Raw genomic sequence first — 26484 nt, 5'->3', positions numbered from 1 at the left:
GGGACCATACTGAAAATAAACATTTCCCAGAATGCCTTTCACCAAACTTGTGCAGACCTTGTACTATTATTATTATCATTATTAGAGTCAATTTCAAGGTGTACATTTCTCAATATCAAGTTTCATGGTGATACATTTAGAACATATACCTTGCCTTGGACTCTGGCCCCCATCCTTATGCACTACAATCACAATAAATACATTTTTTATATTTGTGAACAAATCATTTGCCCACCAAAGAGTCGATTGTAATTTAAAGGCAGTGATGAAAGCAGTGACAGAACCGGGTCGACCAGAGCAAACCCACCTCCTTATGAAGCACTTCACATTTAGATATGGAGTCAAAATGCATGAAAACAAAACATCCATACAGTTTGATTTTCTTTAGTGTTAAATAAAACGTGTGCATTTAAAAACCTTACAACTAAATTTAGAAGAAAAAAAGAAATCGATATAGTTTACTTGAATTACTTTTTGATTCTTGTTTTAATATTTGAAAACTGCCTTGCACTAAATGTCGGACAAAACCATATGTACAAAACTAAGTAAATAAATCTTCAAAGTTATTAAGTGAATCATTTCCAACCCTCAGTGCAAGAAAAATTAAAATCAAACCGAAAGAAAGGGAGCAGAAGTCAAACTTGCAGTAAGTGTGCGAGACAGTGATCATCTTCATGGAAACATAAGTTTCTCAGGCACAAGTCCACTGAGCCCTTGGCAGTGTCCTGAAGTTTACGCTGTCATGCCACCTGAGGAGAACTAAGGACATCTCTGTGGAATTGGGAACTCCTCTTCGTCCTTTCTTCAGTCGGCATTGTCAAGTGCTTCTGAAACATGAGAGGCTGTGTACTTGAGGCGGAAGCCACCTGCAATACAAATTTCACAAGCATCCAAGCAAATAATCATCCACAGACACACACACATACAGTGTACATCAGTGTAAATCCACCAAAAAAGCCAAAACAGTAAAAGCAAGTCTAAGGCCCTTTGGTTCTTAACCCTCCCCAAGACTTTTTGTTGTTTGAGAAGCGCAACAGTTTAGCCCAGTGGTTCCCAAACTTTTTCTGCAGGGAACCCCCTTTTATAGATCAGAATATCTTTGCTGGTTCTGCTGAGGTAAATGATTTGTGTAATCATGTCAACAACACATGATGTTATGTGATGATGGCACAATGGTAAATGGAGAAGGTCTATGAAGCTTTGTGTAGCACTTTTAGTAGCCTGTTCACACTGCAAAATACTTCCACTGGAGGAGAACACAGACATTTACACACCTCTCAGTGCTGTAATGTTTTGCAAAGAGCACATTTGACAATTTTCTTGTCTGACAGTGGGTATTTGAGTTGGTAATGTTAGGGGCAGGAAATGTGGTCTCTGTGGTTCCTGTGTTGCTGAAGCTGTATTACCTTGCTGTGTGGAGTCTATGGAGGGCTGGTTGCAGTCCTGAGCATAGTGGCCACTGATGCCACAGTTATAACAGGACACAATGCCATTCTTCTTGTTGACTCCCCCGCTCCCTAGTGTGGCAGCAGACAGCAGCCCCAGGGAGTTTGGATACACGTGCTGGTAAACGCGCTGGCAAAACACAGCTGATGGTGCTGATGGTGCCATTTGATGCAAGCTGTAGTTTGCAGCCACAGCCTGAGTGCCCAGCATATGGGATGGCAAGTCTGCATGGCTGTGAGAGTGGGTGTGTAAGGGCCCATATGAGGGGGGGAGGCCAGGAGGGTGGAAGAAGGGAGGAAGGGTGGCAGCACCATTGGCCTGGTGAGGAGGCTGGGCCTGGCTGAAGTAACTGTTACTGCACAGACTGGAGAGCTGGAAGAAAGCTGGGGGAATGCTAAATACCTGTCTTGTTGCAGCTGATGCTGCCATCTGGTGGGCAGGGAAAAATATAGGGGCTTGGTTACCTGATTTACCACCAACACTGTTGTTGTTGTTGCTGCCTCTGTTGCCACAGTTGTTGTGACAGCCACAAGTCCCACAGCCCATTGGTTGCGGCTGCTTCTGCTGTTGTTGCTGTAGTGGTGTCGGCTGCAGGGGAGCCACTTGCTGCTGGTGCATTTGCTGAAGGCTAATGGGATTGCAAGGGGAAACCCCGACACTTCCACAGAAAGTACTGCTGTTACTATAGGACGTACAGTTGTTATGTGCTGTGCTATGAGTCAGCGCTGGGCTGGGGATAGGGGCAGGACCGGGAGTGTGAGTAGGCACAGCTGGAAGCACAGCTGCTTGTACATGGCCAGGACATGGAGGTATTACTCCAGTCGCAGCAGACACTCCAACACTAGGCATGGCAGAAGATGGAATAGGTGGGATGGTGTACAGAGAAGGCAGGCCAGATGATAAGGGCATACCGGGGTGTTTGGCAAGTGAGGTCTCCACCAGTGGCAAAGAGGAGGCCGGGTCTGAGCTGATACTGGCTTGGTCTTGGCAGGGGAGAGCCTGTTGACGAGCAGAGGGAAAGGTTGTGGGTCCTGGAGACATTGCACTGATGACTCTAATGGGGGCTGGGTGTGAAGGCGGGGCTGCAGGAGAAGCACCTGCTGAAGGTCCATCAGCTCCCCCTTGGGTTTGAGACAAAGCTGTTTTAAAACTCTGAATCAGGGGCTGGGAGACAGGACTTCCTGGAAGGGCCAGAGGTGGAAGTCCAAAGGTTGGGAGCAGTTCCCTCTTTTCTGGTTCTGCCACAATTCCAGGACCAGAAATTGTTGGAGGCACAAGGGACATCTGCATCATGAGTGTCCCTGATGAGGGCTTCCCATCAGATATGACACTTTGGCTTGGAGGAGGCACCAATGGAAGTGACGAGTCAACAACCCCATTGCGGAGCATGTATGGTATAGAATGCACGAAAGGGAGATGGTTAAAGTCAGCGTTGATCTCTGAACAGGGGGGTTCAACCTGGAGCTGTGGGCCGTTGGGAGCCAGAGGAAGGGCAGGGGATACATTCCCTGCCACAATTTGAGTCTGACGGCTGAAGAAGACGTCAGGGACTTGTTCTTTACTCGAGTCGTCAGAGTGGCTGTCAGTATCTACAAGAGAGAAAAGATGAGGTTAGATGACATTCAGTCAGTTTTCCATCATCATACATGTCTGTGGAGAGTAAGACAAGCAGCCACACAACATCAATCATATCATAGAATGGAGCTGTTCACATTGATATTTGAATGTGACCTGTGTGCGATACCAGTCTGACCTTTATTGTTGTCATCCTCACTATCCAGGCTCTGTGCTCCATGGTGCTGAGGGCTGGACGTAGAGCTCTCTGAGGACGATTCACCCATGGTGTCTGGACCAGAACAAACATCTACATTAACATGTGCGAGTCAAACACAGCACACGCTTTTTCCAATTAAAGGTGCAGATTTAGAAGATGGTAAACCAAAGCCAGCCGTGTCACTATGTGGAATGGGGATGACTTTACCATTCATCCAACAAATAAGGTTGTGAAAAAACAGCAAACTCCTTCCTCAGATTCTATGATGATGATATGATTTCACATCCTCCATACAACACCCACCTTTTCCCTGGGATGAAAGAGCAGAAACTAAACTGCCACTGGTAATATAAGCAGTTCCTTTCCCCTTCCCCTTTCCTTTGTCCCTGAGGGAAAAGCAGAAAGGGGACAGAAGAAGAGTAAATGTAAAGGTGGTGCATGATAGAAGTGGGTCATCACTTCAAAGACAAAGACAAAGACACTACTTCATCTTCGCCATCTGAAATTCATTTTATGTCATAGTTGATGTTTAGCAAGGCTGTATCAGTTTACAGATGATGATATTCTACAACAATAAACATCTGACACAGTCCAATACTTCTTGGTGACACACAGGGTCAACAAGACTTATTTTGCCTTCCTATGTTGCTCAAGAGTGTAATCCTCAGCCATAATATGTTTATTTTATGTTTCCCACGCCTACCTGTCTGTGGGAAGGACTCGGCTCTTGCCCTTGGCGCCTGGGTGGCCTCTCTTCTCTCTGTCGTGGTGCTGTGAAGACGACAATCGCAATGTTTCACTTTCATCCAAAACATTCAAAACAGCCTTAAATACTGTAACTAAATTTCTCTTCAGTGTAGTATTTTTTTGTATTTCTCATTAAAACAGTGCTTGTGTACCACATGACAAATAAAGGAATACAATCTACTTTTATTTTATTTTGGATCTTATCGGTTTTCAGTGATTGTTCCAGCTACTTTGTTTCTCTCACACACACATATTGATGCAAAGCCTTGGTACCATTTCAAACAAAACCATTTCCTCTGAAATAAGTTGAAACTGGCCAAAGTAATTGGCATCCACCATTCTCTATTTCATATTTACAAGAACTGACTCTTGATGATATTATTATATATATTTTATCTCAAATAATAAAACAAATAGCCTAATATGTTGTGACCCTTTTGAGGCAATCACTGCAATAAGGCGTTCTGTAGTTCTGAATGAGATTATTGACACTATTCTGTTGGAGGAGCTCTCTCTCTCTCTTCACCACATCTCCTCCCACCTGTTCAACTTCAACTTCCTGGTTGCTCCTCAGCGCAGAGCTCTTCTTCCTCCTCTCTGTCAGACCACTGAGCTCAGAGCAGCGCCACCCCCTGCAACAGTTTCCCTGAAAACCTTTGGCACTAGAGAAAGGTTTACTGATGACCGGAATGGAAAAGACATTTGGACAGTAATGAACAGTGATTGTTCTACTACCCTTTCTGCCCAAATACTATAACAATAGTGGCAAAATAAGAACGGATCAAACATCTAGTACTAGGTATGTTTCGGCTTAATTTAAAACAGCTGTACATTTCAACTGAATCAGCATAGACCCCAGAAAATGAAGATGAGAGTGAATATGAGCATAGGCACCAGTCAGACCTTTGGCAGTGAACATACCTTTGAGTTGGACTCCTTGCCCCATGTTTTTTCTTGTGTCCCTGACCATACGGCTCTAAATCTGACAGCAAAGAGACTTAATATAAGACTTAATAAAGAAGTGAAAGAATAGAAAAGATATGAAGATAAAGTTGAGCAAATGTATAAATACAACTACACATCAGATCAGATTTTCACGTCATCTGGACAGATTTTTCTCAACACAGGATTGTTTTCACTAGATGTATTCAGCTAATTAAGTAGTTTTAGCAAGAAATACACACTAGAATAGCAAATAACATACCAATAACTATTATGAGCAGTAGTTATTTGTGTGATTGGACTGTGAGACATACATAGCGGTAAAATATGAGGATTTGAAACAGTCAGTCTTTACAATGGCTTCCAACAATAAACCAGAGTTCTCTTGTGTTTACCATGTAGTTTAGGCTAGCGTCATAGCGCTGGTTAGTTAGCCCTTCCTTACTTTGTCTGCTGGGCCTCATTCACAGTCACATGGAAATGTTTCCATTTTCTTTACTCCTCTCTCACTACTATCATTAACAGCTAAACAGAATTCTTATGGGAAACATACTGTAGAATAATTACACTAGTACCACCTTCCTCCTGACTGGATACATCCGAGCAGTCTCCCTGGTAAATCTTTCCCAGCTGGCAGTTGCCTGTAAGGAGAGACACATTTAGTAATAAAGGTCAGGCTTTTAGACCATTTTAGACTCACAACTGCCCGAGTACAATACCATAGAAATTATTTTTTTGCATATTTGTCACACTTAACTGTTTCAGATATTCAGTATCAATTTAATAAAACTAAGTCAATCTTCGCGAACACAACATCAAGTTTTTAAATGATCATTCAATGTATCCGCTCTCACTGTGGCTCCGGAACCCCAGAGGCTTAGAAAAGGCTTTGTAACGTTTTCAAGGGTGATACATTTCACACACAATCAATCACAACATTATAGCCCTTCAATCTCTCATTAATACTTACATCCGCAGCAATTGTGTTTTGAAGAGTAGCTGGAGTCACAGTTGAAGAAGCTGCAGACCTTTCTGCTCTGTTTAAAAAATGGAGGGGCAGACAGGAACCTTTCCCTACAGGGGTAAAGGAAGATAGAGTAGGAGATGGAGAAGGGAAGAGAAGAGAAGATAAGAGATTAAAGGTTTTTCAGGAGGGGTAGGGCAGGAAAATCATTAATTTGTTCTGATCCATTTTCCATCATCAGAGCATTTTGCAAACCTGCTCCAACAAGTTTGACCATTGACAATGATATTGTATTGACTGTAGCAAAATAACACCAACAGTTAAATAACTCCATAGAATGACGATGACACAATGCATAAGCGCAGACATGAACCCCCATGCATGTACACAGGTGCGCACATTTAACTTTAGGAAGGACCTTAATGTATAAGGAAAAAAGGAAGAAACGTTTGGAAAACTTGGGAAACTTTGGGAAACTTTGACTTCTTTCTCACCCTGCTGACCAACTGATGCAGATATGGGGACAAGATCCTGCAGTGAACCCAGAACCTCGAAGACCTCTGCATCCGTTTGCTTTCATCTTTTTGTATGACCTTGACTCAAATTGTGGATCAAGAAACAACTAATTCTCCTTTTTCCTCAACATCACGAAGACAACTCTTCAACAAACTCAGGCCCAGGACTGAAATATTGGAGCAAAGCTCACCACAACTTTTACAAAAACAAACAATTTGGTCCATGGTTACACTGTCAATTTGGGAATATCAACCAAAAATTAAATAATTAAATAAAATATAATAAATAAAATTTGCCCCAAACCAGAAAATGATCCTTGTGTCCTGTAGATGCTGATTTTTAAATTTTTAGAGCTCTAGCTCTAAAATTGCCTGAGATATGGGCTTTTTTTTTAAAAAAAACGATTTGGTCCGTGGTTACACTGTCTTTCGGGAAAATTGGACCAAAAATAAAATTTGCCCCAAACTACCAGAAAACGATCCTTGTGTCCTGCAGATGCTGATTTTGCAAGTTTAAGAGCTCTAGCTGTAGAATTGCCCGAAACATAGGCTTTTCTGAAAAACTAACAATTTGGTCCATGGTTACACTGTCGTTCGGGAAAATTGGACCAAAAATAAAATTTGCCCCAAACTACCAGAAAATGATCCTTGTGTCCTGCAGATGCTGATTTTGCAATTTTTAGAGCTCTAGCTCTGAAATTGCCCGAGATATGGGTTTTTCAAATAACTAACAATTTAGTCCACGGTTACACTGTCGTTCGGGAAAATTGGACCAAAAATTTAATTTGCCCCAAACTACCAGAAAATGATCCTCGTGTCCTCTAGATGCTGATTTTGCAGTTTTTAGGGCTCTAGCTCTAAAATTGCCCGAGATATGGGTTTTTCAAAAATACTTACAATTTGGTCCATGGTTACACTGTCGTTCGGGGAAAATTGGACCAAAAATAAAATTTGCCCCAAACTGCCAGAAAATGATCCTTGTGTCCTGTAGCTGCTGATTTTGCAATTTTTAGAGCTCTAGCTCTAAAATTGCCCGAAATATGGGCTTTTTAAAAAAACAAACAATTTGGTCCATGGTTACACTGTCGTTCGGGAAAATTGGACCAAAAATAAAATTTGCCCCAAACTACCAGAAAATGATCCTTGTGTCCTGCAGATGCTGATTTTGCAATTTGTAGAGCTCTAGCTCTGAAATTGCCCAAGATATGGGCTTTTCTAAAGAAACGTACAATTTGGTCCATGGTTACACTGTCGCTGGGGAAAATTGGACCAAAAATAAAATTTGCCCCAAACTACCACATAATGATCCTCGTGTCCTACAGATGCTGATTTTGCAACTTTTAGAGCTCTAGCTCTAAAATTGCCTGAGATATGGGCTTTTTAAAAAAACAAAGAATTTGGTCCATGGTTACACTGTCATTCGGGAAAATTGGACCAAAAATTAAATTTGCTCCAAACTACCAGAAAATGATCCTTGTGTCCTCTAGATGCTGATTTTGCAGTTTTTAGGGCTCTAGCTCTAAAATTGCCCGAGATATGGGTTTTTCAAAAATACTTACAATTTGGTCCATGGTTACACTGTCGTTCGGGAAAATTGAACCAAAAAAAATAAATTTGCCCCAAACAACCAGAAAACGATCCTCGTGTCCTGCAGATGCTGATTTTGCAACTTTTTAGAGCTCTAGCTCAAAAATTGCCCGAGATATGGGCTTTTCAAAAAAAAACTAAGAATTTGGTCCATGGTTACACTGTCATTGAGGAAAATTGGACCAAAAATAAAATTTGCCCCAAACTACCAGAAAACGATCCTTGTGTCCTGCAGATGCTGATTTTGCAATTTTTAGAGCTCTAGCTCTGAAATTGCCCAAGATATGGGCTTTTCTAAAAAAACTTACAATTTGCTCCATGGTTACACTGTCGTTCGGGAAAATTGGACCAAAAATAAAATTTGCCCCAAACTACCAGAAAATGATCCTCGTGTCCTACAGATGCTGATTTTGCAATTTTTAGAGCTCTAGCTCTGAAATTACCTGAGATATGGGCTTTTCAAAAATACTTACAATTTGGTCCATGGTTACACTGTCGTTCGGGAAAATTGGACCAAAAATAAAATTTGCCCCAAACTACCAGAAAATTATCCTTGTGTCCTGTAGCTGCTGATTTTGCAATTTTTAGAGCTCTAGCTCTGAAATTGCCCAAGATATGGGCTTTTCTAAAAACCTTACAATTTGGTCCATGGTTACACTGTCGTTCGGGAAAATTGGACCAAAAATAAAATTTGCCCCAAACTACCAGAAAATGATCCTTGTGTCCTGTAGCTGCTGATTTTGCAATTTGTAGAGCTCTAGCTCTGAAATTGCCCAAGATATGGGCTTTTCTAAGAAACGTACAATTTGGTCCATGGTTACACTGTCGTTCGGGAAAATTGGACCAAAAATAAAATTTGCCCCAAACTACCACATAATGATCCTCGTGTCCTACAGATGCTGATTTTGCAACTTTTAGAGCTCTAGCTCTAAAATTGCCTGAGATATGGGCTTCTTAAAAAAACAAACAATTTGGTCCATGGTTACACTGCCATTCGGGAAAATTGGACCAAAAATTAAATTTGCCCCAAACTACCAGAAAATGATCCTTGTGTCCTCTAGATGCTGATTTTGCAGTTTTTAGGGCTCTAGCTCTAAAATTGCCCGAGATATGGGTTTTTCAAAAATACTTACAATTTGGTCCATGGTTACACTGTCGTTCGGGAAAATTGAACCAAAAAAAATAAATTTGCCCCAAACAACCAGAAAACGATCCTCGTGTCCTGCAGATGCTGATTTTGCAACTTTTTAGAGCTCTAGCTCAAAAATTGCCCGAGATATGGGCTTTTCAAAAAAAAACTAAGAATTTGGTCCATGGTTACACTGTCATTGAGGAAAATTGGACCAAAAATAAAATTTGCCCCAAACTACCAGAAAACGATCCTTGTGTCCTGCAGATGCTGATTTTGAAATTTTTAGAGCTCTAGCTCTGAAATTGCCCGAGATATGGGCTTTTCTAAAAAACTTACAATTTGCTCCATGGTTACACTGTCGTTCGGCAAAATTGCACCAAAAATAAAATTTGTTCCAAACTACCAGAAAATGATCCTTGTGTCCTGTAGATGCTGATTTTGCAATTTGTAGGGCTCTAGCTCTGAAATTGCCCGAGATATGGGTTTTTTTTTAAAACGTACATTTTGGTCCTTGGTTACACTGTCGTTCGGGAGAATTGGACCAAAAATAAAATTTGCCCCAAACTACCACATAATGATCCTCATGTCCTACAGATGCTGATTTTGCAACTTTTAGAGCTCTAGCGCTAAAATTGCCTGAGATATGGGCTTATTAAAAAAACAAAGAATTTGGTCCGTGGTTACACTGTCGTTCGGGAAAATTGGACCAAAAATAAAATTTGCCCCAAACTACCAGAAAACGATCCTCGTGTCCTGCAGATGCTGATTTTGCAACTTTTAGAGCTCTAGCTCTATTGCCCGAGATATGGGCTTTTCAAAAAAACTAACAATTTGGTCCATGGTTACACTGTCATTGAGGAAAATTGGGCCAAAAATAAAATTTGCCCCAAACTACCAGAAAATGATCCTCGTGTCCTGTAGCTGCTGATTTAGCAATTTTTAGAGCTCTAGCTCTAAAATTGCCCGAAATATGGGCTTTTTTAAAAAACTTACAATTTGCTCCATGGTTACACTGTCGTTCGGCAAAATTGCACCAAAAATAAAATTTGTTCCAAACTACCAGAAAATGATCCTTGTGTCCTGTAGATGCTGATTTTGCAATTTGTAGGGCTCTAGCTCTGAAATTGCCCGAGATATGGGTTTTTTTTAAAAACGTACAATTTGGTCCATGGTTACACTGTCGTTCGGGAAAATTGGACCAAAAATAAAATTTGCCCCAAACTACCACATAATGATCCTCATGTCCTACAGATGCTGATTTTGCAACTTTTAGAGCTCTAGCGCTAAAATTGCCTGAGATATGGGCTTATTAAAAAAACAAAGAATTTGGTCCGTGGTTACACTGTCGTTCGGGAAAATTGGACCAAAAATAAAATTTGCCCCAAACTACCAGAAAACGATCCTCGTGTCCTGCAGATGCTGATTTTGCAATTTTTAGAGCTCTAGCTCTATTGCCCGAGATATGGGCTTTTCAAAAAAACTAACAATTTGGTCCATGGTTACACTGTCATTGAGGAAAATTGGGCCAAAAATAAAATTTGCCCCAAACTACCAGAAAATGATCCTCGTGTCCTGTAGCTGCTGATTTAGCAATTTTTAGAGCTCTAGCTCTAAAATTGCCCGAAATATGGGCTTTTCTAAAAAAACTTACAATTTGGTCCATGGTTACACTGTCGTTCGGGAAAATTGGACCAAAAATAAAATTTGCCCCAAACTACCAGAAAATGATCCTCGTGTCCTACAGATGCTGATTTTGCAATTTTTAGAGCTCTAGCTCTGAAATTACCTGAGATATGGGCTTTTCAAAAATACTTACAATTTGGTCCATGGTTACACTGTCGTTCGGGAAAATTGGACCAAAAATAAAATTTGCCCCAAACTACCAGAAAATGATCCTCGTGTCCTACAGATGCTGATTTTGCAATTTTTAGAGCTCTAGCTCTGAAATTACCTGAGATATGGGTTTTTCAAAAATACTTACAATTTGGTCCATGGTTACACTGTCGTTCGGGAAAATTGGACCAAAAATAAAATTTGCCCCAAACTACCAGAAAATGATCCTTGTGTCCTGTAGATGCTGATTTTGCAACTTTTAGAGCTCTAGCTCTATTGCCCGAGATATGGGCTTTTCAAAAAAACTAACAATTTGGTCCATGGTTACACTGTCATTGAGGAAAATTGGGCCAAAAATAAAATTTGCCCCAAACTACCAGAAAATGATCCTCGTGTCCTGTAGCTGCTGATTTAGCAATTTTTAGAGCTCTAGCTCTAAAATTGCCCGAAATATGGGCTTTTTTAAAAAATTTACAATTTGCTCCATGGTTACACTGTCGTTCGGCAAAATTGCACCAAAAATAAAATTTGTTCCAAACTACCAGAAAATGATCCTTGTGTCCTGTAGATGCTGATTTTGCAATTTGTAGGGCTCTAGCTCTGAAATTGCCCGAGATATGGGTTTTTTTTAAAAACGTACAATTTGGTCCATGGTTACACTGTCGTTCGGGAAAATTGGACCAAAAATAAAATTTGCCCCAAACTACCACATAATGATCCTCATGTCCTACAGATGCTGATTTTGCAACTTTTAGAGCTCTAGCGCTAAAATTGCCTGAGATATGGGCTTATTAAAAAAACAAAGAATTTGGTCCGTGGTTACACTGTCGTTCGGGAAAATTGGACCAAAAATAAAATTTGCCCCAAACTACCAGAAAACGATCCTCGTGTCCTGCAGATGCTGATTTTGCAATTTTTAGAGCTCTAGCTCTATTGCCCGAGATATGGGCTTTTCAAAAAAACTAACAATTTGGTCCATGGTTACACTGTCATTGAGGAAAATTGGGCCAAAAATTAAATTTGCCCCAAACTACCAGAAAATGATCATTGTGTCCTACAGATGCTGATTTTGCAATTTTTAGAGCTCTAGCTCTGAAATTGCCCGAGATATGGGCTTTTCTAAAAAACTAAGAATTTTGTCCATGGTTACACTGTCGTTTGGGAAAATTGGACCAAAAATAAAATTTGCCCCAAACTACCAGAAAATGATCCTCGTGTCCTGTAGATGCTGATATTGCAATTTTTAGAGCTCTAGCTCTGAAATTACCTGAGATATGGGCTTTTCAAAAATACTTACAATTTGGTCCATGGTTACACTGTCGTTCGGGAAAATTGGACCAAAAATAAAATTTGCCCCAAACTAGCAGAAAATGATCCTCGTGTCCTACAGATGCTGATTTTGCAACTTTTAGAGCTCTAGCGCTAAAATTGCCTGAGATATGGGCTTTTTAAAAAAACAAAGAATTTGGTCCATGGTTACACTGTCGTTCGGGAAAATTGTACCAAAAATTAAATTTGCCCCAAACTACCAGAAAATGATCCTTGTGTCCTCTAGATGCTGATTTTGCAGTTTTTAGGGCTCTAGCTCTGAAATTGCCCGAGATATGGGTTTTTCAAAAAAACGAACAATTTAGTCCATGGTTACACTGTCGCTGGGGAAAATTGGACCAAAAATAAAATTTGCCGCAAACTACCAGAAAACGATCCTCGTGTCCTGCAGATGCTGATTTTGCAACTTTTAGAGCTCTAGCTCTATTGCCCGAGATATGGGCTTTTCAAAAAAACTAACAATTTGGTCCATGGTTACACTGTCATTTAGGAAAATTGGGCCAAAAATTAAATTTGCCCCAAACTACCAAAAAACGATCCTTGTGTCCTACAGATGCTGATTTTGCAATTTTTAGAGCTCTAGCTCTGAAATTGCCCGAGATATGGGCTTTTCTAAAAAACTAAGAATTTTGTCCATGGTTACACTGTCGTTTGGGAAAATTGGGCCAAAAATAAAATTTGCCCCAAACTACCAGAAAATGATCCTCGTGTCCTGTAGATGCTGATATTGCAATTTTTAGAGCTCTAGCTCTGAAATTACCTGAGCTATGGGCTTTTCAAAAATACTTACAATTTGGTCCATGGTTACACTGTCGTTCGGGAAAATTGGACCAAAAATAAAATTTGCCCCAAACTAGCAGAAAATGATCCTCGTGTCCTACAGATGCTGATTTTGCAACTTTTAGAGCTCTAGCGCTAAAATTGCCTGAGATATGGGCTTTTTAAAAAAACAAAGAATTTGGTCCATGGTTACACTGTCGTTCGGGAAAATTGTACCAAAAATTAAATTTGCCCCAAACTACCAGAAAATGATCCTTGTGTCCTCTAGATGCTGATTTTGCAGTTTTTAGGGCTCTAGCTCTAAAATTGCCCCAGATATGGGTTTTTCAAAAATACTTACAATTTGGTCCATGGTTACACTGTCGTTCGGGAAAATTGGACCAAAAATAAAATTTGCCCCAAACTACCAGAAAATGATCCTTGTGTCCTGTAGATGCTGATTTTGCAACTTTTAGAGCTCTAGCTCTATTGCCCGAGATATGGGCTTTTCAAAAAAACTAACAATTTGGTCCATGGTTACACTGTCATTGAGGAAAATTGGGCCAAAAATTAAATTTGCCCCAAACTACCAGAAAATGATCATTGTGTCCTACAGATGCTGATTTTGCAATTTTTAGAGCTCTAGCTCTGAAATTGCCCAAGATATGGGCTTTTCTAAAAAAACTTACAATTTGGTCCATGGTTACACTGTCTTTCGGGAAAATTGGACCAAAAATAAAATTTGCCCCAAACTACCAGAAAATGATCCTCGTGTCCTACAGATGCTGATTTTGCAATTTTTAGAGCTCTAGCTCTGAAATTACCTGAGATATGGGCTTTTCAAAAATACTTACAATTTGGTCCATGGTTACACTGTCGTTCGGGAAAATTGGACCAAAAATAAAATTTGCCCCAAACTACCAGAAAATGATCCTCGTGTCCTACAGATGCTGATTTTGCAATTTTTAGAGCTCTAGCTCTGAAATTGCCCAAGATATGGGCTTTTCTAAAAAACGTACAATTTGGTCCATGGTTACACTGTCGTTCGGGAAAATTGGACCAAAAATAAAATTTGCCCCAAACTACCAGAAAATGATCCTTGTGTCCTGTAGCTGCTGATTTAGCAATTTTTAGAGCTCTAGCTCTAAAATTGCCCGAAATATGGGCTTTTTTAAAAAACAAACAATTTGGTCCATGGTTACACTGTCGTTCGGGAAAATTGGACCAAAAATAAAATTTGCCCCAAACTACCAGAAAATGATCCTCATGTCCTACAGATGCAGATTTTGCAACTTTTAGAGCTCTAGCGCTAAAATTGCCTGAGATATGGGCTTTTTAAAAAAACAAAGAATTTGGTCCATGGTTACACTGTCGTTCGGGAAAATTGTACCAAAAATTAAATTTGCCCCAAACTACCAGAAAATGATCATTGTGTCCTACAGATGCTGATTTTGCAATTTTTAGAGCTCTAGCTCTGAAATTGCCCAAGATATGGGCTTTTCTAAAAAAACTTACAATTTGGTCCATGGTTACACTGTCGTTCGGGAAAATTGGACCAAAAATAAAATTTGCCCCAAACTGCCAGAAAATTATCCTTGTGTCCTGTAGCTGCTGATTTTGCAATTTTTAGAGCTCTAGCTCTGAAATTACCTGAGATATGGGCTTTTCAAAAATACTTACAATTTGGTCCATGGTTACACTGTCGTTCGGGAAAATTGGACCAAAAATAAAATTTGCCCCAAACTAGCAGAAAATGATCCTCGTGTCCTACAGATGCTGATTTTGCAACTTTTAGAACTCTAGCTCAAAAGTTGCCCGAGATATGGGCTTTTCAAAAAAACTAACAATTTGGTCCATGGTTGCACTGTCATTGAGGAAAATTGGGCCAAAAATTAAATTTGCCCCAAACTACCAGAAAGCGATCCTTGTGTCCTACAGATGCTGATTTTGCAACTTTAATTGCCCGAGATATTGGCTTTTTTCTAAAAAAAACAATTTGGTCCATGGTTACACTGTCGTTCGGGAAAATTGGACCAAAAAACTAACACCTCCCGTGTATGGTATATATGTGAATATACCAAGATAATCTACCAGTTTACTTTCTTAGTCCACACAGGGACTCGATCCAACGACCCTCCAGTTCCCAGCTGGGATGTCTACCCACTGAGCCACTGGGACACACATAGTTAACCATCCATTTTTGGAGTATTTTAACAAAGAATTCTAGAGCTCTAGCTCTGAAATCCACCAAGTACAGGGCTTTCAACAAAAATGATGCATTTATTACACTGACATTTTTGGAATTTAAACTGAATATTCAATTTGCCCCAAACTTACAGAAAATGATCCCTGTGTCATGTGAATGCATCAAGATATGCTGCCAGTCCACCTTCTCAGACACCACAGGGACTTGAACCAGTGACCCTCCAGTTCCCAGCTGTGATGTGTACCGCCTGAGCCACTGCGACACACAAAGTGAAACTTCCATTTGTGGAATATTGGAACAAAGAATTATAGAGCTCTAGCTCTGAAATCCACCAAGAACTGGGCTTTCATCAAAAATGATCTATTTATTACCCTGTCATTTTGGGAATTTCAACAAAAAATTCAATTTGCCCCAAACTACCACACAATGATCCTTGTGCCCTGTAGATGCTGCAATTTTTAGAGCTCTAGCTCTGAAATTGCCGGAGATATGGGCTTTTTAAAAAAAAAAAAAAACGATTTGGACCATGGTTACACTGTTGTTCGGGAAAATTGGACCAAAAATAAAATTTGCCCCAAACTAGCAGAAAATGATCCTTGTGTCCTGTAGATGCTGATTTCGCAATTTTTAGAGCTCTAGCTCTGAAATTGCCCGAGATATGGGCTTTTCAAAAATACTTACAATTTGGTCCATGGTTACACTGTCGCTCGGGGAAATTGGACCAAACATAAAGTTTGCCCCAAACTACCACATAATGATCCTGGTGTCCTACAGATGCTGATTTTGCAAGTTTTAGAGCTCTAGCTCTAAAATTGCCTGAGATATGGGCTTTTTAAAAAAACAAAGAATTTGGTCCATGGTTACACTGTCGTTCGGGAAAATTGGACCAAAAATTAAATTTGCCCCAAACTACCAGAAAATGATCCTCGTGTCCTCTAGATGCTGATTTTGCAGTTTTTAGGGCTCTAGCTCTGAAATTGCCCGAGATATGGGTTTTTCAAAAATACTTACAATTTGGTCCATGGTTACACTGTCGTTCGGGAAAATTGAACCAAAAAAAATAAATTTGCCCCAAACAACCAGAAAACGATCCTTGTGTCCTGCAGATGCTGATTTTGCAACTTTAATTGCCCGAGATATGGGCTTTTTTCTAAAAAAAACAATTTGGTCCATGGTTACACTGTCATTGAGGAAAATTGGACCAAAAATAAAATTTGCCCCAAACTACCAGAAAACGATCCTTGTGTCCTGTAGATGCTGATTTTGCAATTTTTAGGGCTCTAGCTCTGAAATTGCCCGAGATATGGGTTTTTCTAAAAAACGTACAATTTGGTCCATGGTTACACTGTCGTTCGGGAAAATTGGACCAAAAATAAAATTTGCCCCAAACTACCACATAATGATCCTCATGTCCTACAGATGCTGATTTTGCAACTTTTAGAGCTCTAGTGCTAAAATTGCCTGAGATATGGGCTTTTTAAAAAAACAAACTGTCGTTCGGGAAAATTGGACCAAAAATTAAATTTGCCCCAGACTACCAGAAAATGATCCTTGTGTCCTCTAGATGCTGATTTTGCAGTTTTTAGGGCTCTAGCTCTAAAATTGCCCGAGATATGGGTTTTTCAAAAATACTTACAATTTGGTCCATGGTTACACTGTCGTTCGGGAAAATTGGACCAAAAATGAAATTTGCCCCAAACTACCAGAAAATGATCCTTGTGTCCTGTAGATGCTGATTTTGCAATTTTTAGGGCTCTAGCTCTGAAATTGCCCGAGATATGGGTTTTTCAAAAAAACGAACAATTTAGTCCATGGTTACACTGTCGCTGGGGAAAATTGGACCAAAAATAAAATTTGCCGCAAACTACCAGAAAACGATCCTCGTGTCCTGCAGATGCTGATTTTGCAACTTTTAGAGCTCTAGCTCTATTGCCCGAGATATGGGCTTTTCAAAAAAACTAACAATTTGGTCCATGGTTACACTGTCATTTAGGAAAATTGGGCCAAAAATTAAATTTGCCCCAAACTACCAGAAAACGATCCTTGTGTCCTACAGATGCTGATTTTGCAATTTTTAGAGCTCTAGCTCTGAAATTGCCCGAGATATGGGCTTTTCTAAAAAACTAAGAATTTTGTCCATGGTTACACTGTCGTTCGGGAAAATTGGACCAAAAATAAAATTTGCCCCAAACTAGCAGAAAATGATCCTCGTGTCCTACAGATGCTGATTTTGCAACTTTTAGAGCTCTAGCTCAAAAGTTGCCCGAGATATGGGCTTTTCAAAAAAACTAACAATTTGGTCCATGGTTACACTGTCGTTCGGGAAAATTGGACCAAAAATTAAATTTGCCCCAAACTACCAGAAAACGATCCTTGTGTCCTGCAGATGCTGATTTTGCAACTTTAATTGCCTGAGATATGGGCTTTTTTCTAAAAAAAACAATTTGGTCCATGGTTACACTGTCGTTCGGGAAAATTGGACCAAAAAACTAACACCTCCCGTGTATGGTATATATGTGAATATACCAAGATAATCTGCCAGTTTACTTTCTTAGTCCACACAGGGACTCGATCCAACGACCCTCCAGTTCCCAGCTGGGATGTCTACCCACTGAGCCACTGGGACACACATAGTTAACCATCCATTTTTGGAGTATTTTAACAAAGAATTCTAGAGCTCTAGCTCTGAAATCCACCAAGTACAGGGCTTTCAACAAAAATGATGCATTTATTACACTGACATTTTTGGAATTTAAACTGAATATTCAATTTTGCCCCAAACTTACAGAAAATGATCCCTGTGTCATGTGAATGCTTTGTGAATACATCAAGATATGCTGCCAGTCCACCTTCTTAGACACCACAGGGACTTGAACCAGTGACCCTCCAGTTCCCAGCTGTGATGTGTACCGCCTGAGCCACTGCGACACACAAAGTGAAACTTCCATTTGTGGAATATTGGAACAAAGAATTATAGAGCTCTAGCTCTGAAATCCACCAAGAACTGGGCTTTCATCAAAAATGATCTATTTATTACCCTGTCATTTTGGGAATTTCAACAAAAAATTCAATTTGCCCCAAACTACCACACAATGATCCTTGTGCCCTGTAGATGCTGCAATTTTTAGAGCTCTAGCTCTAAAATTGCCCGAGATGTGGGCTTTTTATAAAAAAAAAATAATTTGGACCATGGTTACACTGTTGTTCGGGAAAATTGGACCAAAAATAAAATTTGCCCCAAACTAGCAGAAAGTGATCCTCGTGTCCTGTAGATGCTGATTTTGCAATTTTTAGAGCTCTAGCTCTGAAATTGCCCGAGATATGGGCTTTTCAAAAATACTTACAATTTGGTCCATGGTTACACTGTCGCTCGGGGAAATTGGACCAAAAATAATGTTTGCCCCAAACTACCAGAAAATGATCCTTGTGTCCTGCAGATGCTGATTTTGCAATTTTTAGAGCTCTAGCTCTAAAATTGCCCGAGATATGGGCTTTTCAAAAATACTTACAATTTGGTCCATGGTTACACTGTTTTTCGGGAAAATTGGACCAAAAATAAAATTTGCCCCAAACTACCAGAAAATGATCCTTGTGTCCTACAGTTGCTGATTTTGCTACTTTTAGAGCTCTAGCTCTAAAATTGCCCGAGATATGGGCTGCTTAAAAAAACAAAGAATTTGCTCCATGGTTACACTGTCGTTCGGGAAAATTGGACCAAATTGGACCAAAAATAAAATTTGCCCCAGACTACCAGAAAATGATCCTTGTGTCCTGCAGATGCTGATTTTGCAATTTTTAGAGCTCTAGCTCTAAAATTGCCCGAGATATGGGCTTTTCAAAAATACTTACAATTTGGTCCATGGTTACACTGTCGTTCGGGAAAATTGGACCAAAAATAAAATTTGCCCCAAACTAGCACACAATGATCCTCGTGTCCTGCAGATGCTGATTTTGCAACTTTTAGAGCTCTATCTGTAAAATTGCCCGAAAAATAGGCTTTTCAAAATAACTAACAATTTGGTCCATGGTTACACTGTTGTTGGGGAAAATTGGACCAAAAATAAAATTTGCCCCAAACTACCAGAAAAGGATCCTCATGTCCTGTAGATGCTGATTTTGAAATTTTTAGAGCTCTAGCTCTAAAATTTGCCAAGATATGGGCTTTCAACAAAAATGATTGATATGGTCCATGGTTACAGTCATTTTGGGAATTTCGACCAAGAATTCAATTTGCCCCAAACTTACAGAAAATTATCCCCGTGTCATGTAGATGTTGTGTTTGAAATTTTAGGGCTCTAGCTTTTAAATTTGCCAAGATATGGGTTTTCAACAAAAATTATCGATATGGTCCATGGTCACACTGTCATTTTGCGAATTTTGACAAAAAATTTAATTTGCCCTAAATTTACAGAATATGATCCTCTTGTCATGTAGATGCTGTGTTTGAAATCTTAAAGTTCTAAATCTTAAAATCACCAAGACATGCTGCTAGTCCACTTTCTTTATCCACACTTGAACCAGCAACTTTTCCCAGCTGAGACGTCTACAGACTGAGATACTGCCGCACCAATTGTTACACTGTCATTTTTGGAGAATTTGACCTAAAATTAAATTTGCCCTAAACTTAATTGGTGGTATATTTCTTTTAAAAAAAATTGGAACCATTTTCATTTACAAGTTGATCTGTATAGGCAGCTGTGACATTGACCAGCTTTTGCAAGATTACATATTGTATAAAAAATAAAGATAACGTTCAGAATCATATTCACACCATTAGATGAATATTTCTTCAGGCTTCTGTGATTATTACAATATTCCTCAGAGCAACCAATTGATTCTTATAAGTGAATGTAAATATACCTGAGGTTTCTCTCCATCTCCCTGCTCTCATACTGGTCCCCCTGATTCAGAAGCCTCAGGATGCCCTTTTCAAAAGACTCCGCACACTTAGCCTTAGGAAGCTGCAAAAAAGAAACATACACAAAACACCAAAACATTGAATGACAGACTGGTCTGCTAATTCTCACCTTATCCCTCTCTTCTAATATTCAGTATATGATTACCAATTATGGTAAACAAAGCACTGGCAAACTCAGCATGTGAAACCAGGAGTTTGAATTTCCAAATACTGGAAGTTTCAAGTTAAGAAATCTTAATATCAAAATTAGAAGAAAAAGAAAACAAAGCCATTAAAGGCAGGCATGGAAAGCATATGCTGTTGTGTTGGTTTTAGAAGCACACTTAAGGGACAAAAAATGCAAGGTAGGGACAGGTACACTAATCTCTATGTCTCAGTGCCTCAAACCAGGATCTGGACTTGGCTCTGCCAAGCAGACTGCCAGCACCTCAACAACCAAGCGCTCCAAACGCATAACAGCGATTCTCTCCAGTCTTCAGTGGCAGGATGGGAAAACCTGGGATCCAGCTCACAGACCTCCATCACGCTCCACCCAGAGCTCACATGAGACCCAGACGGGGCGTGTCGACAAGGCTGAGACATCATCTGGCTCAGACCAGAAATCAGTGACATGGTGAAATCTGACTGTGTCACATGGGTCTGTGAAAACATTGAGACAGTGTTGCCATCTGTGTCAAATATCTGAATGACAAGAAGAGGAGGAGAAGTGCACAGACCACTGGCAGGCTGCAGAGTGGTAATGGTCGTGGATGTGGAGGTCAAGGAGTTGGAGTTGGAGTTGGAGGAGGAGGAGGGTCAGAGACTTGTTTCAAGTTGCTGAATGTCCCCAAAATGGTTCTTGTTTCACAAATGTGATAATGCCGGTGGTCCCAAAATGATGTGAAAATGTATAGTTTTTGGTTAAATACCTAAAAATGTTGAACATTTTAACTGTATATTCAACTAAGTGATTTGAGCTGTTTCAGCAAGCCAATTCTGTTTCCCTTATTCTGCATTAACCTTTCCTATTCAAGGACCATGTAATGTCAAACAAAAAAACTATTTGATTTGGAGTCACTTCAGTTTATACCACGTTATCTTGAGCGGATGTTGTCTGATATCAATATCATAAGAGTGACTTAATTGGCATTAATTGAAGACATGTCCCTGTCTGTTTGACTGAGCGAAAAAAGTTTGTGGGTACCTTGAGCAGAAAGTTCTCCAGTTCCAGATGGGTTTTGGTCACACTACTGGAAGAGGAGTCTGACCATTTAACCTGAAACATCAAATTCAAATTCTTCATCACATTGACAAAAAACCAACACAGTGACACACAAAATCAGTCTGCTTAAGAGAGGACTTAGATGAACTGGATGGGTCATTTCAGGAGCTAAGAGTTTAAGAATGTGGTATATGCAAGTTTTTGTAATGTCTTAAGCCCCACCATCTACTCACAACCTTACAGAGAGAGCTGTCTCTCAAACAGAAAAATGTAACCAGCTGGGATGAGACCAAACAGTGTGTGTGTGGGATGTTCAGTAGCAAAACTAAAGGAATACCTAATTCATTTAGATTGAGCAGTTACAGTAATTCAATGTGTAGTATAGGTACCTACCTCAAAGTTGTATTCCTTGTCTATTCTGGTTCGAGAGATGCCTCTGAGCACAATCCCCTCTATATGCACGGCTGTAACAGCAGCGACAAACAACAAAGTTAATAAACCATTACCACCATACCATTATTTTCCGTTTTGTATTACGAATGGAGTTAGTATTAATTATTTGTTTCCTCAAGCTCCTCTCAAGTACTTCACATGCCACTTTGATCAACCAAATCTATGGCTCACTGACTCGTGGTTGAGAGTTTATTATAGTCTCCCCTAAGGACCAATCAAACCCTGTTCATGCAAATGTAATGTAAACATGAAAACAACAATTCAGGGTCAGAAACAGGAAACATTTAAATTGAAGTCTGATGAGATTCTGTATTGGGGGAAAAAGCTGATTATGGACATATCAAGTGCAGAATACTGGATGTGCCATACTGTGTCCAGTCACCTTCTCTCTGTGCACGGCGGCTGGAACGTCTGCTCTGACAAGGTGAATGGGGGGCTGAACATTCCCCCAAATCAAGCACTGTGGGTGGCAGATACTCCGCTTTTGGGCCTGTCAGCTGTTACAAACCAAACAGATACAGAGTCAGTTACTTGCGCACACTTTGTTGTGTTATGCCAATAAACTAAAAGTGCAGTGTTTTCTGATTTGCTCACAAAACAAAGGGATAGCAAAGGTTGTTAGACATCACAAGAATAGCATACAACCAAACTAATTTGGGCATATTGTTGTTATGCTGGGTTCTGTGCCGCTTTATTCTGGATTCTGCCCTTGTACGGGAATTGTGCAGGGGTACTGTTACATCTGTCCCAGTGACATCATGTCTGTCAGATCTTATTCATTGATATTCTACTCTGATTTCTGCTCCTGTCAATCCGCATTAAATCCTGTTCTTCACATCCTCGTCCAAGTCTGTATCTGCCTTTGGGTTTAACCAGTTCTCTGCTCCCGTAACAGAATGACCATCCGATTGGTTGTGGAAAGTACAATGGTCATCTAGGGATCGGAAGGTTCCTGGTTTGATTCCGGTATCCACTACAGGAGCATGTTAAAGTGTTGTTGAGCAAGACATTGAACCCCTAACTGCTGCTGATGGTTGTCCTTGCATGGCGTACCCCTGCCATCAGTGTATGAGTGTGTGTATGAATGGGTAATAAAAGCGCTATGTATTTATAGTCGATACAGTCCATACACACACAACACAATTCTTAGAAATAAGTTGAAACTGACAAAAGTAATTGGCATCCACCATTCTTTATTCCATATTTAATATAACTGACAATTGCTTTCGATTTTCAGTGTAACATACTATTTGAAATAAAACATGAAACTGGTCTGGACATAGCTTTTGAGACCCTCATATTTTGTTGCTCACCCTTTTGAGGCAATGACTCAAGCGCTTCCTCAACTGTGAATGGGACTTCTCTCTTCTCAACTGGTAGTTTGATCCACTCTCGGGGTCATAATCCTGCTGGAGGAGCCATGACCGGTAGGTTTTGCTTTAAAGCGCCTTGATAACATTCTGATTTCATTTCATTTTATCCTTCACATTCTGGACATTCTCCCTGAAGCATTGTGGTTTGTCAACATGCACTTCTTAGTGTTTCTCTTTCAATAATGGGCCACCTTTCCATGGGGCACACCTTCATTCAGGAAGCAATGAATGGTGCAGCCAGACACAGCTGAACCTTGATCTTCAAAGTCAGCTTGTATCTTTTCCTTGGTTCTTGTTGGAGGTTGGCTAAAATCACATGGACCTCACATTTCCTGATAGTATTTGCAATTGAGGTCAGATAAGAGTAACATAAAGCCATGATACCAAACAGCACAGCACTGTTCTCCATTCAAATATGTTGAATGTCTAATTATGATCGAAGACACCTTTGATATAAAAGAAATCTCCTTGAAATTTCACAGCAATCCAATTATGTATTATCACTTCTAAGGGCTGTCAATAATTGTGTCCAGACCATTTTCATTTGTTTTATATTATTTAACATGTCATGCTATGTAAATCCGAAGCAAGTTGTCATTTTTATTGAATAAAGAATGGTGGATGCCAATTACTTTTGTCAGTTTTAACTTATTTCAGATAAAATTGTGGCCAAACTATTATTATTTTAGTAACAGTGTTACCAATCGGTGGGCCGAGGACCAGTGGTTAGGGACCGCTGATCTAAAGGGTTTGCTTTGATTACGAAAGGATTGTGAATGCATTAACACGCTATGGCCACTTGCATGTAAAAAAAACAACATAATGTTGAGTCATGCATTGTCATGTGGAGTGGAACATGGCCAAGCGAGGCCTTTACAATTAAAGTTGTGGGTTGAAGGTTCTGCTACCTTCTGCAGGTTTCCGAATCAACAAAAACCAGGAACTATCAGAACCCTGTCAAGTACTGGAGTTTGTTAATCCAGGGTACCGCTGTGGTTCAGAGGCCACAGCCTGAAAAGGAGAATTTTATCAACTATATTCTAAACGTCCACAATAACAATGAATACAGTCGAAGGAACACACGCTGGAGAAATGCAGTACAGGTTCACATGGGTTCTTCCCTAGAGGAATGACAGACTCTGCGACGACCTACTTTTAGAATGCAATGACACAGAGCATAAATCTCTTTAGGAATTAGCTGATGCAGTGTACATTTGGAGAGAAACTTGAGGATACATTGATCGTGGCGCACATGTTTGAGAGCTACAAGTGAAGCTGCACTCCGTCAAACACCAGCTGCTGCACAGAGTAACACAGATCTGGAGTTATGGACTGTTGTGTGCTGTAACAGGCCGAGCTGTAACAGTCACAGTACCAGATTCCAATGTATACAATATATAACGGGACTAAGACGGTGGGGGCGTTATCATACACATCTGGATGTAGCTGGCATTACGTTTTGGAACCAACCACCCAAAGTTAGCCGGGTAGTTTACAAGGCTAATGTTGTTAGCATGAGCTGTCTGCTAGGGACGGAAGGGAAATGACGTTACTAGAGAGTAGCCATTACCTCAACACCTGACGTAACGTTATGCATTAATACTTACCAAAGGTCAAGAACTGACCAATAATATTAATATAGTGAATGGGGATTAAGACTCTAATTACCTCTTCAAACTCGCAGCTTCAATTTGGGAAAGTTTTCAATGAGCATTAAAGGGCATGAATGTGTAACCTAGGGTCAAAGGTCATTACGTTACCGTTGTCTTGGCGTTTATTCTTCGATGAGTTTGACGTCTTTCCTCTGCTATGGCGAGTTCTATTTTATCAAGCTGAAGTCGAACCATCTCTCGTTGGTGGAAATGAAATGCTGGGTGTAAAGAGGCCATGGTGAAGAGGAGCGCTAGCTGTTCTAAGGGTCCCGCCGCTGTTTCACTGGTATACATTCCGCAAGTCAGTTCTCTCCCGTACGCGTTCCCGTCCTGACACGGCGGAACGAACGGCTCCCGGAATGAAGGAAGAGAGAGGTCATAGTTCTGGTAAAACAAGGTGGGATCTACATGCCTCAGTATACGAAAGAGTATCCCGGCACATTCCCTACTGTCAGATCCGAGCAGGGACAGGCAGACTAGCAGTTTGGATCTTACTACGGGGTCGATCACCTCAGTCAGAACCCCCAGATCGCTCGGACTATTTGCCCGAAATTCGACGTCCCGAAAGACATGATAATCTTTTCTGGCCAGGTCCTCCAGATAAGATCCCAAAAAGCGCAGCTCCAGAGGTTGGCACATATGTAGAAGCCCGCACATGAACTCAATCCGTTTAGCGGGGTTTAGATGAAGGCCGAACCATTCAAATACTGTTTCCTTGTCCAGCTGAGGAGGGTCGATATGAGCTCTGGACGAAGCATTGAGTCTCTCCCTCTCCGAAGTGGGAGACACCGCTCTGGGACTCTGTTGCTTCTCTTGCTGTTCTAATGAATCGTCCTCGGCCGTTTCGCCGCCTCCTTCCTCGCCCATTTTCATCGGTAGCTTCATTTTCAGCATTATCGGCGCGACGTGAAATGATTCAAAACGCAAGAAAAGGAGTAATAGACATAGCTGACAAGTTGAGCTTTTTAGTAAAGCTGAACAGGACTCTATTAAATGTTAATCGACAAAGCCGCGGTAGCGCCGTGATATACCCTGGTTTGCCAGTCTTGTTCTTCCTCTTCGTCTACTCTAACTGTTTGACAGTCCAAAAAGGCACGGTCAGCGCACTGCTGCCATCTTTAGATTATAAATGGACTCGCTTAACCGTACAGATTCGGTTACCAATCGACAGAATGAATGGGTCTCACTAGCTTTCTGGTAGCTAAGGCTGCCCTCTAGTGGACGAAGAGGATCGTTGCAAACACAGTTGCATTGGTGTGGTCCAGCGGTCTCCAACCTTTTTGCCTCTGAGAGCGACTTCGACAAAATAAAAGTGTGTGTTTTTCCAGCTTTTCTATTCTGTCATCACAACATGGATTGCCTGCAGACCACTTATAAGACCAGACCAGGTATAAGTACCTCCAAATCAGACATTTTGTTTCTTACAATTTTCAGAATTTCCTCTAAAAAACAGTTAAGACAGTTATGCCTATGATGTTTGCAATGTGATTCATGTGGGTCTTTTATATGAAATTCATGGTACTTAACACACAGGAAAAACCGATGTAAAGATTGTTACCAAAACCAAGAAATAGTCACAGGTGCATTTGTTTGTGTGTTAATTAATGTAATTAATCATACTAATAATCATAATCATACCAAGTGATAAGGTAT

The 26484-nt window shown here is 40.4% G+C and overlaps 1 protein-coding gene across 2 annotated transcripts; it reads right to left on the bottom strand.

Moving 5' to 3' along the window:
- Positions 1-4: 4 nt before the first annotated feature.
- zcchc2 (zinc finger, CCHC domain containing 2) lies at positions 5-26116 on the bottom strand. Of its 2 annotated transcripts, XM_076158023.1 has the most exons (14): positions 24940-26115; positions 22189-22303; positions 21747-21817; positions 21336-21407; positions 20095-20195; positions 5880-5983; positions 5488-5550; positions 4889-4949; positions 4509-4629; positions 3924-3991; positions 3524-3606; positions 3200-3292; positions 1407-3035; positions 5-866 (listed from the first exon to the last, which is right to left on the bottom strand). In XM_076158023.1, the coding sequence occupies exons 1-14, from the start codon at positions 25723-25725 to the stop codon at positions 805-807; spliced, it is 3429 nt and encodes a 1142-aa protein (XP_076014138.1). In that variant the 5' UTR covers positions 25726-26115; the 3' UTR covers positions 5-804. The 2 variants fall into 2 exon arrangements, with proteins under 2 accessions (XP_076014138.1, XP_076014137.1); XM_076158022.1 differs by having other exon boundaries at positions 5-3035; positions 24940-26116.
- Between the last annotated feature and the right edge of the window lie 368 nt (positions 26117-26484).

The sequence above is a fragment of the Genypterus blacodes genome, unplaced genomic scaffold (genome assembly GCF_046128005.1).
Source record: "Genypterus blacodes isolate CSIRO-AG114 ecotype Tasmania unplaced genomic scaffold, CSIRO-AGI_Gbla_v1 ptg000076l_1, whole genome shotgun sequence".
NCBI lineage: Eukaryota > Metazoa > Chordata > Actinopteri > Ophidiiformes > Ophidiidae > Genypterus > Genypterus blacodes.
The sequence above is the reverse complement of the archived record's forward strand: the minus strand, read 5'-3'. Positions and strand labels throughout refer to the sequence as shown.

Bases quoted from the DNA above. Each gene is read 5' to 3' on its own strand.
- zcchc2 (XM_076158022.1), bottom strand. From the start codon at position 25,725: ATGCTGAAAATGAAGCTACCGATGAAAATGGGCGAGGAAGGAGGCGGC. The intron at 21,818-22,188 runs GTGACTGGACAC...CTGCTGTTACAG, and splicing joins CCGCCGTGCACAGAGAGAAG to CCGTGCATATAGAGGGGATT. The intron at 5,551-5,879 runs GTAAGTATTAAT...CTCTCCTTACAG, and splicing joins AAAACACAATTGCTGCGGAT to GCAACTGCCAGCTGGGAAAG.